Below are 11,600 nucleotides of genomic sequence, written 5' to 3'. Positions count from 1 at the left end.
CCTATATCAGAAGTTTAAACTCATATGGTTTAAAACGCATGATTTCAGCACGATAAACATGATAATCAGACCCAAAACAGATGTTTTTAGCAGGTCCCAGCTGTAATGGCGCAGGAAAAGGGGGCGTGGGAACAGCAGCTCATTTGCATTTAAAGAGACAGGCACGAAAACAGCGTGTTTCTGCTTCCACTCAAAATAGGCATTTTCAAAATGATATAATAAATGATCTGTGGGGTATTTTGAGCTGAAACTTCACAGACACATTCTGGGGACACCTGAGAATTATATAACGTATTGTAAAAAGGGGCATAATATGTCTCCTTTAAGGAACTCTAAACATTCAGTTGCCTGTAAGAGCCGTCTATGACATAATACATATAATATGCATTTGTAGAATTGCTTTGTTTATTGTTTTTGTGCTTGCAAATGTTATGTTCTTATTGCATAATGATTGATTTCTGTGAAAGCATGCTGCATCACCGGTGTTGAGTAGGAACATGTCACTGTGGATCTTCTCTCCTGCCATTCCTCCGTGTATGTAGATGTTGGAGCCCACGGCGGTGATCACGTGACCGTGCCGCGGCGCAGGAGGCATCCCTTTGCTCTCCGGCTGCAGCCACGTCGCACTGACTGCAAACAAACACAGTTTCTCAGTGATGCATGCTTCAGTTGTGTCAGTCCTGAATCTACTGTAGTATTTTGTGTTTCTCAGACCCGTATCAAAGACGTGGATCTGAGGATCAGTGACAGGCGAAGCTCCAGCGTCTCCTCCAGAAAACACATAGAGTCTGTCTCTGACACAAGCGGAGCTTGTATGGTACGTCCTGACTGTCGGAGCCGCTCCTTTCACCTGAACCGTCTGCCATGAACCACGGCCTTCAGCATCAGCTGCACGAAGTACAGCATTATAGATAACATACAGCGTAGTTTGGAATAATTCAGATATGTCAGTGTTTTGTAAGACTCTTCTGCTCAGCAAGGCTGCATTTATTTGATCAAAAATACAGTAAAAATTGTTCAATATTATTACAATGTAAAACAGCTGTTTCTATGTGAATATCTGTTAAACTGTAATGTATTTCTGTGATGCGCAGCTGTATTTTCAGCATCATTACTCCAGTCTTCAGTGTCACATGATCTTCAGAAATCATTCTAATATGCTGATTTGCTGCTCAAGAAACATTTCTGATTATTATCAATGTTGAAGACAGTCGTGCTGCACAATATTTTTGTGGAAACTGTGATACATTTTATTTTTCAGGATTCACAGATGAACAGAAAGTTCAAAAGAACAGCGTTTATTCGGAATAGTAATCTTTTAAACCTTACGCATCTCAAATTTTTGAATGGTCGTGCATCACAGTTTCCACAGAAATATTGTGCAGCACGACTGTCTTCAACATTGATAATAATCAGAAATGTTTCTTGAGCAGCAAATCAGCATATTAGAATGATTTCTGAAGATCATGTGACACTGAAGACTGGAGAAATGATGCTGAAAATACAGCTGCGCATCACAGAAATATATTACAGTCTAACAGATATTCACATAGAAAACAGCTGTTTTACATTGTAATAATATTGAACAATTTTTACTGTATTTTTGATCAAATAAATGCAGCAAAAACACTAAAAAGGCCTTAATTATTCCTAATGTTATTAGTAGTGTTTAATGCATGTCACGTCTTGTCTGGTAATATTCAGCGTTTAATAACCTGATGTGCGCAACACTTGAACACAGTTACGGTTCCCGTTCTTCTCGGCTCCAGCAAACACCCACAGACTCTGCGGGTCGCTCTCGGGAACAAAGCTGCAGTGTTCATAACGCGCCTGCAGCCCGACCCAGTCTGGAATGTCCCATTCATGAGCATCTGCAAAAATACAAGGCAGTATGTTACATAACTGCAGATTTCATGGGCTCATATTAACTGAGAAACTACATGCAATGAATTATAAAATGTGATTAATAATGGTTAAAGACACTTAAAAATATATAGTTAATACATTTATATAAATTAAACCAAAAATGCTGATGTTGATTAAACACATTGTAAGTTGTGTACACTGTTAATTCATGCATTAATTACATGCATTACATATTGTGAACTTACAATTAATGTTTTTTTCTGCATTTGTTTGTTTGTGTTTACAAATATGTTACTGTTCATTGTTAGTTTACAATGCACTAGTGATGTTAACATAAACAAATACATGCAATTATATGTATTATTTTATTATATTATATATAAATATATATATATTTTTTTTTATTAATTAAATCAATTAATTTTAAAGTTAGATTGTTCATATCAGGGGGTTTCTATCTTTTAGATGCTATGGATCCCCAAATATGATCATTCTCATGTAAGGGACCCTGATCCTAAAATTTAAAAGGCATATATATAGTTTCTTGAATAAACACCCAATTTATACTCTAAAAATATGACGTTATAAACATGTCTAAAGTATTATTTGGAAAATATTTCATTTCTGTTAAGTTACATTATTTTCTACTATTTGTTTATTAAATTATTTACTTAATTATTTGATCTTATTTGTATTAATCTAGTTTAATCTACATTTTATTTATTTTAATCTATTTTATTCTAATTTTTTATTCATCTACTAATGCAATCTAACATATTTTTTTCAATTTATTTTAATATTATTATTTATTTTACCTTTTTGCACACTATTTTTCTCTAAACTTTCAACAGTTTGTCACTCCTTGCGTTTCCTAGTTTATTTACCAACAGACTGTCTCTGAAGAACACTGGATTTGTGTCTTTATTGCTTTAAACTGTAACAGGACTCAGTTTGTACCCTATTCATGCAGCATGCTGAAGTGAGCGCACTACCTAGATTGATAATGTAAGAATCAGAGAAGCTGCCATCAGGATTGGCTCCACCGACAATTACAATCCGTCCCTTTCCTGCATCACTGGAGGGCAGAAATGTGCAGGTGTGACCCACAGAAACACCAGGACCGGCTCCTGTGGGCACCACGACATACCTGTGAGAGAAACAGACAGCTGTCAAACACACACACACACCACACACTCTCTCTCACACACACACACACACACACACACACACACACACACACACAGAGAGACAACAGTAATTCACAACAGCTGATACCACTGTCTGCTCTGTGGCCGCTCCTCCGGCTCGAGAATAGGCAGCAGCTCCATCAGTCTGAGAGCTTCAGATCATCACTCGGGAGTTTATACTGTATAAACACACATCACAGCATTCTGTTTTAATTGGCTTATGCAATAGTAATCAAAATAGAACTTTTAATTCACATATGTGACCCTGGAGCACAAAAGCAGTGTTAAGTCGCTGGGGTATATTTGTAGCAATAGCCAACAATACATTGTATGGGTCAAAATTATACATTTCTCTTTTATGCCAAAAATCATTAGGATATTAAATAAAGATCATGCTGCATGAAGATATTTGTACATTTCCTACCGTAAATATATGAAAATTAAATTTTTGATTAGTAATATGCATTGCTAAGAACTTCATTTGAACAACTTTAAAGATGATTTTCTCAATATTTAGATTTTTTGCACCCTCAGATTCCAGATTTTCAAATAGTTGCATCTCGGCCAAATATTGTCCTATCATAACAAACCATACATCAATGGAAAGATTATTTATTCAGCTTTCAGATGATGTATACATCTTATGTCTGGTTTTGTGCTCCAGGGTCACATTTATCGAATGAGAACCAATTTCACGAAACCTGTTTCTATGGACGCCGACTCCGTTGCTATCGTCACGTAAAAGCGCGTATTCTACACGCAACACACGAGCGTTATGACGTCATGCCACATCTCCTGCGCGCAATCACAACGACAGCAAACGCTTTACCTTTATAATAAATAATAAATGTTATGACTGATGATGGACGGGTTGGACGAGCGCTACACCGGAAGAGAGAGCAGTTAGTGTGAAAACTGCTATTGTGATGACAGTCTAACCGGAAATAATTTCATAATAAAGGTCTTCATCGTGGCAAAAGCCCTAAGACAGTATAAAATAAAATAAAATAAAATGTGATTTTTTTATTTCAGATTTCATAATTTATATATTTTATAAAATAATTAGTTTACACTTAAATGAAAATATTTTTTATAAATATAATATATAATAATAGAAAAATATTATATAAAAATAACGAAATAATTTAAAAAACCGCTGGAAAATACACATGATAATAATAAATCCTTTATCATAGAAAAAAATTAAATAAGAAAATACGTTAGGAAAATAATAATAAAAACATACAATTATATAAAAGATAGGCTAAAAATAGGCTGTTAACGAAAAGCTTATATTAAAAAGTGAATAAAACGTTAATGTTAATAAAGGCTCTTAAGAAATGTTTATGTCCAGAAATTTTTCTAAAATTATCTGAAATGAAAAAAGACAGTATTATGGAATCAATGCCACATATATTTGAAAAACAGTAAAGTATTGCAAAAGAAAAAGTTTTGGAGGAAAAAAGCACAAAAAAAATATTGCTCAAACTGGGAAAAAAATAAACCATCCTGTTATCTGGCATCATCATGACCTCTCAATATAACATTTCTGTTGTTACAGTGTCAGAATTGTGTGTGTGTGTGTGTGTGTGTGTGTGTGTGTGTGTGTGTGTTCTTTTACGATACACGTTTTGGCGTGGATTTGATTCCGTACACAGTCAGCCCAAGATAACACAGCGCACACCCCCCAATGACCCCGCCCACAGCCACGCCCACAGCCACGCCCACACAGTCACTTTCTGCCTGGAAATCAACAGATGCAGCAGCTCGCTCTCCTCAGACACTCCTTCATCTGTCCTGAGAGAGCTTGACTCTGAGGAATCATCATCATCATCATCATGTCTTCAAACTCGAACCTCACGAGCATGAAACGGACTGTTGAGCAGCTCAAACTCGAAGCCAGCGTGGACAGAATCAAAGTAAGTCTCAGCACTCAGAAGTAAGTGATATTTCATTCAATTCATACAGAGATGCTGGACGATTTCACAACAAACTTCAGTTTATATCTCTAAACGTTTCTAATCACATGTATGCGTTTGTTTATAATAGCAGCATCTGCAGATATGAGATAAATACTAATATTTAACACTACTTCTGCTCTTTATTGTGTTTGTCTAGTATTAATGGATAGCTGTTAGAACGATTTTCATTCACATTCAAAACAAGCAGAAATGTGTGGATGTGATCATTCTTTTAAATATGACAATGCTGTTCACAAATATCCTAAAATATGATATACAGCAAAGCAGCAGAATATGGCTGGATATGAATGAGCAATCATCTTCCTTATGGTTTGTTTAATTTCACTTATTATTATTATTATTGGTCTGATTTGGTTTGATATTGGAGGCAGATACTGTTTGCAACTACTGTTTTACATTATTATTATTATTATTATTATTATTATTAAAACAGACAAAGAAATCATACGCTCAGTGAAATCAAATTATTATAATATATAGTATATATATAGTAGAAAACGGAAAAATAAGGTCTGATATTTTTCAAGATCAGACTAATACAAAGACAATTATGGCAGATTATGATCAGCAATATAATTTGAATCTCTAAAATTATTAATAATAATAAATATATATGTATATATATATAAGAGTTCATTTGCAAAAACAGATAACTCCATTTTTAACAATTTTGAAAAATCATGTTTTTTCATTTCCAGTTAATCTCAATCAAACTGCAGTTGGGTTATTTTGATTTTTTTTTGTTAGGTAAAAAATAACTAATAAATACTAGCTACCTAACACAATAAAACACAATAAAAAACATTATAAAATAATAAAAAACATGATTTTTGAAAATGTAAAAAAACTGAGTTATCTTTCTTTGCAAATAAACTCTTCATATATATATATATATTTGTATATGTAATTGAAAATTCTGTGATATTAAGAGGCCAGATATCAGGATGGTTAATTTCTTCCAATTTTGTGCAATAGAGGGCACATTTATTATGACAAGCAGTCATTGATTTGGTCATTTAGAGTTTGACACACAGTTCCTTCTCCGTTTGATCTGAGTGTGTTTGTAACGCAGGTTTCTCAAGCCGCTGCAGATCTACAGCAGTACTGCCTGCAGAACGCCAGTAAAGACGCGCTGCTGGTTGGTGTCCCGGCCGGGAGTAACCCGTTCAGAGAGCCGCGCTCATGCGCCCTGCTCTAGAATGAAGGTACACAGTCTTATGAGTGACCACAAACACCTCACAGCTCACTTATAACGCAAGAATGAGCCTTTTGTGAATGCGTGAATGTGTGAGTCTTCCGGTTTCAGACAGTTTTGGTTATTTTAGCTTGTACAAAAACAGTCTGGTATACTGATTGCAAACTGGTATTACTATTTTAATTTATTATCATATTCATAAACATGCTGGCTTGTTGTGCCAATAGTTTTACTGTCTACTAGGGGTGTAACAATACACTCACAATACAGAAACAAATGAATTAAAATAAATAAAAATTATATTTAAAAAAATTGCGTAAATGTTTGTATTTAAAATAATAAATTTGAATGAATAAATAAAAATTAGATTAAAATAAATAAATAAATTAAGAACACATCTATCAGTATGGTAATATAAATATGTAACAATTTCAATATTTGAAATATTTTTCAAATAATAATTAAAAAATGGTAATTGTGACTTTTTATCTCACAGTTTCAACTTTGTTTCTCGCAATTCTGAGAGAAAAGTCATAATTGCGAGATATAAATTTACAGAAGAAAAGTCAGAATTGTCCGATATAAACTCTGAATTGTGAGAGAAAATTCACAGTTACCTTTTTTATGTTTATATTCTGTTGTGAAAAAAAAAAAAAAAAACAGAATTCCGAGATGTAAAGATAGAATTGTGAGAAAAAAGTCAAAATTGCAAAATATAAACTCTAATTTGAGAAGAAAGTCAGAATTGCTAGATGTAAACAGAATTGCGAGGGGGGGGGAAAAATCAGAATTGCAACAGTTTATATCTGTTTAACTCTGACTTTTGTCTCAGAATTGCAAAAACAAAGTCCAAATTGTGATAAATTAAAAAAAAAAAAAAAATTTCGTGGCATAAACCAGCTTCCATAGAAAACAGCTTACTTCTGTATGCAAAATAAGCTGGACATTTATAGAGCTCCAACAGTCATGATATTTACATGAGGGAGTGACGAGCAGTAATTAAATAAGCCAGCATGAAGTCAATATGTGTTTTAAAACTGTGTTTTTGAAATGGAAATAAAGAGTCATTGTAACGTTTCGTCTCGACTCATTTGTGTATTTGTCCTGAAGTTGCTTGCAGCTTCTCTTACTATTTAAATATAAGCTCATTTCACCCAGATATATTCTCAATAGTCATACGCAGCTGTGTGGGATATTATTTTTAGCCCGGAGTGTTGGACTCGCATCCGGCTTTCTGTTGGGAAGCCTGATCCGACTCTTTTACATCAACAGGAAGTTGGGTTTAGAGGAATGGGGGAAGTAGAGGAAGTGCTGGGATAGTGGTGCTAAAAAACTGTGCTTCGTCTTTTTCTCTAATATATGTGTTTCTTTAAAAATGTGGCTAAAGGAAAATGAGTCATGACTGCACAGTCAGCCAGAATTCAGATTCAGGAAAGCATCTGTCCAACTTCTGCTCTTGACCAGCATGAGTTCGTCTGTGGTTTGATGCTATACTTAGTTCAGCACGAGATGTGTCGAAACACGTCTGGCTTTTCAATGGATTTAGTCTCCGAATTGCAAAGTGTTGAAGTATGAAAGTTTTGTCATGTTTACTCATTCAAATCTTCATGCATCTCTTTTGAATAAATCAGCTTTCCATTGATGTATGGTTTGTTAGGATAGGACAATATTTGGCTGAGATACAACTATTTGAAAATCTGGAATCTGAGGGTGCAAAAAAATCTAAATATTGAGAAAATCATCTTTAAAGTTGTCCAAATGAAGTTCTTAGCAATGCATATTACTAATCAAAAATTAAGTTTTGATATATTTACGGTAGGAAATTTACAAAATATCTTCATGGAACATGATCTTTACTTAATATCCTAATGATTTTTGGCATAAAAGAAAAATGGATAATTTTGACCAATACAATGTATTGTTGGCTATTGCTACAAATATACCCCAGCGACTTAAGACTGCTTTTGTGCTCCAGGGCTTATTCTTGGTCGAACATCATCTTTTGTGCTCCACAGTATGGTTTTGGACAGATTTGTGCCATTTTTAGAATGAACTGTTCTTTCAGAATTGATTAAATACTAAATGTTTCTATTTATTTTTCACATTTATTTTCCTTTTTTTTTCACAGGAGAAAGGAGGAAGATCAATGGAACGCTGATCTTTTACATTATGCAACAACATGACATGAAACTTCATGAGATATATTGTGCAAATCTGAGAATATTGATGCCTTAAATTTAATATATCTTTAAATATTCAGCTTTTTTGGTCGGATGCTAAAGACTTATTTGAAACTGAAGCATTGGTTCTTATGAATGATTTGGATTTATCTAGAAGAAATTATTTTAAAAACAATTTAAAAAACAGAGATTTGTCTTTTTTTTTTTTTGTCAAATTAAGTGTTAATTGTGATTTGTCCAGCCAATGAAAAAAAAATAAAAATAGTAGTCCTAGTAGTCAATGATTTAAAAATGCAAAATAAATATTATCTACGTATATACATATAATTTATACATATATGTATCTCACAGTGTTTCAAATATAGTTAAACTAACATCTCTACACTGTTAAGAGCATAAACTCTATAGGTTTAAAGGCAAGAAAAGATGTGCTGAAGATGAAGGACATGATAGACAATGTTTTTCTTTCGTGGGTAAATAAATGATCTGTTATGAAATGAACCTGTTGCTCTGGTGATAATCAGGTCAATCTGGGTTGACACAAAATTACTTCTGTGACAATTATGTCTGTGACCCGAGTCTATCTATAGTTTTAGGCAAAAATATAAACTGCAGCTTGGAAGCTCCCACAGTCACGAGCAACCAGGAAATATCAGGGAATTTTAAAAAGGAGTTTCCAGTCATTGAAATGTAAAAGCCATGGAAATTTCTATCGCGAGTGTCCAGTTGTGTAGTTATGCCCTACTCGATCAGTATTTCCACACAGTTTCAGTGAAAGGAAACATTCACTTCCTGTTTCTTGTCATCGCTTTATTCTGGCTCCGAGAGTATGAAGATAAATCCACTTCTGTTGTGACACTGAGTTTATATAAGATGATCTTTTGTTCATTCAAACCTTTATGCATTTGAATATTGTCCATCTTTCTGGTACATAATGCAAATCTGTGTGGTTGTGTTTTGTGTAACAGATACACTCATATCAGCACGTGTTTAATAGTGAATAGTGTCCATAAACACAATCTTTCGTTCATTTTAAGATTTCTAAACTGATTTCTAAATGGCTTCAGTATCACTTCCCTCTCCACATGAGCAAGCATTATAAATCATTTTTGATTCATTTGGTCTGTTTCCTCAGAGAATATTACATCTGGGCACAGATTGTCAGATAATAACATATGCAACACACACCTAATAATACACAAAACCTTTCAAACTGGCACTGCAACTTTGTTTACAACATATATATATATATATATACAGCATATACTGTAGTATGTATACTGTGTGCCTTTATGCAGCAGCAATATATCCACTAACGGAAATCTTGAATGTAATATGTATACTTACTGTATAATGCCTGTTATTTTATTAAATTCAGTATGAAAAATAGTATGAAATATGCAACAATCTGTGTACTATATAGATATATAAAGGCCCAACAATATTTAGACACACGTATGTCACATACAATTCACTGTAGAAGAAAATATCAACAGAATTAAAAATCTACAGGATCATTTTTGCTCAGTGAATTAATTAAATTAACTAATGAACATGTGATGCGGGGATTTCATAATCACCTTTGGCCAAAAAAAGTGAGCTTATGCTATTTTTCTTTTTTATGACACTTTCATATTTTTTGTTATTTAATGACCATTATACATTGATAGCAGAGCTTTTATGTTTTTTATTTTTTATTTTATTTATTTTTGTTTAAATATAATTTAATTTGTCACTTTTTTGACACCATCAGTCAAAAAAAAAAGGATTAATTAAGATTTTTTTTTTAATGTGTCTGAAGTCCCTTCTGCTTGTGTTGTGAAATATTATTAGCATTTAAAATAGCTGTTTTCTATTTATGTGGTAAAATGTAATTTATTCGTGTAAATACATTTTTTAGGATTATTTTATGAACAGAAAGTTCAAAATAACAGCATTTATTTTAAATAGATTTTTTTAATGATTTCTAAAGGATCATGTGACACAAAATACTAATGATGCTGAAATTCAGCTTTGATCACAGAAATCAATTACATTTTATTCACATAGAAAACAATTAAATTGTAATAATATCTCTCAATATTACTGTTTTCACTGTGTTTTTGTACTACTTTCAAAAAATAAATAGAAAATCGGCTTTTAATCGGTATCGTGTCTATGAATTAGTGTCTGTGTGTTTTTTTTCTTTTTATTTACACACACACACTCACACACACACACACACACACACACACACACACACACATTTTAATAATTGATTTAAGCTGGGGTTTATCCTAATAAATACAATAAATAATGTAGTATGTGAGGTGTGACTGAAGTGACGCCTCGTTAGCTCCTCCTGCTGGAGGATCTGCTGAAGTACAGCTGTGTCTTGTGCGCCTGCGCAGTAAGTCATCACGAGTTGTGGGCGGGGTTTGTTTGAGCGGCTGCGAGGCGAGCAGCATCAGATCCGCTGCGAGTGTAGATCGGTGTGTGAGTCTCCGATACCCCGCAAACCGCTCAAAATAAACCCGGGGACAAGTTAAAGCACATATACGGCTGTCTGTCCGCCGGGAGAGGAGGAGCAGCGGGAGGTTTCGCTTCCTGGACAGCCTCTCTGTGCGGGGGAATCGAGCCGGGCCATGGCGCGGGACTATGATTACCTCTTCAAGCTGCTCATCATCGGCGACAGCGGTAAGGAAACACCGAGGATGAGACGGGAAGCAGGCCTCGGCTCGCTTAGAACGACACTTACATGAACTAGAACCTCTTCAGATGGGTTATTTGTGCTGGATACACACGTAACACTTCTGTGTTGATTAATTTGACAGCTTATAAATGACATTGGATGAGGTCGATAGGGATGTTGTTTCGCTTTAGCTCATATAATGGGCCTGTCAACAGTTTAGAGTAATAATACAGTCTAGGTGTGTTCTGAAATTATTTTTTATTGTCTAATAAAGTAAAATATTAATATGTTATGTTGACTGGCATATTAGTTGAACTGTCTGTGACAGAATCGATGTATAAGCAAACTAAGTTAGATGCATTAGTTGTGGGATTTAGTGTCATTTTCAGCCTGGGATCTATTTATTTAATGTTGGGATGTTGTACTGATATATTATTAAATAAAAGGGAATAAAATAAATCAATAAATAATATTTAAATTTAAATTAAGTATTAAAAAGTAATAAAAATGTGTGTGTAT

At 33.9% G+C, this 11,600-nt stretch overlaps 3 protein-coding genes across 3 annotated transcripts in view; 2 read left to right on the top strand and 1 right to left on the bottom strand.

The window, feature by feature from the left end:
- rabepk (Rab9 effector protein with kelch motifs) overlaps nucleotides 1–3,980 on the bottom strand; it is an 8,468-nt gene extending 4,488 nt beyond the window's left edge. Inside the window, exons 1-6 of the mRNA XM_016484520.1 lie at nucleotides 3,755–3,980; nucleotides 3,142–3,232; nucleotides 2,859–3,013; nucleotides 1,716–1,871; nucleotides 715–888; nucleotides 481–630 (exon numbers count right to left, since the gene is read on the bottom strand). Coding sequence (XP_016340006.1) covers nucleotides 481–630; nucleotides 715–888; nucleotides 1,716–1,871; nucleotides 2,859–3,013; nucleotides 3,142–3,194 — 688 coding nt within the window. The 5' untranslated portion in view covers nucleotides 3,195–3,232; nucleotides 3,755–3,980. The remainder of the gene's footprint in view (nucleotides 1–480; nucleotides 631–714; nucleotides 889–1,715; nucleotides 1,872–2,858; nucleotides 3,014–3,141; nucleotides 3,233–3,754) is intronic.
- An 823-nt stretch (nucleotides 3,981–4,803) lies between these two features.
- On the top strand, nucleotides 4,804–8,549 carry gng10 (guanine nucleotide binding protein (G protein), gamma 10). The gene is made up of 3 exons (XM_016484519.1): nucleotides 4,804–4,972; nucleotides 6,108–6,240; nucleotides 8,359–8,549. Exons 1-2 carry the CDS (start codon nucleotides 4,892–4,894, stop codon nucleotides 6,231–6,233), a joined length of 207 nt encoding a protein of 68 aa, XP_016340005.1. The 5' UTR covers nucleotides 4,804–4,891; the 3' UTR covers nucleotides 6,234–6,240; nucleotides 8,359–8,549.
- Nucleotides 8,550–10,825: 2,276 nt separating this feature from the next.
- Nucleotides 10,826–11,600, top strand: part of rab35a (RAB35, member RAS oncogene family a) — an 18,947-nt gene continuing 18,172 nt past the window's right edge. The window contains exon 1 of the mRNA XM_016484462.1: nucleotides 10,826–11,086. Within this exon, the coding sequence (XP_016339948.1) occupies nucleotides 11,035–11,086 (52 nt within the window). The 5' untranslated portion in view covers nucleotides 10,826–11,034. The remainder of the gene's footprint in view (nucleotides 11,087–11,600) is intronic.

This window comes from Sinocyclocheilus anshuiensis, unplaced genomic scaffold, assembly GCF_001515605.1.
Source record: "Sinocyclocheilus anshuiensis isolate Anshui unplaced genomic scaffold, SAMN03320099.WGS_v1.1 scaffold745, whole genome shotgun sequence".
In the NCBI taxonomy this organism is placed as follows: domain Eukaryota; kingdom Metazoa; phylum Chordata; class Actinopteri; order Cypriniformes; family Cyprinidae; genus Sinocyclocheilus; species Sinocyclocheilus anshuiensis.
This window is presented reverse-complemented; position numbering and strand designations above follow the sequence as displayed.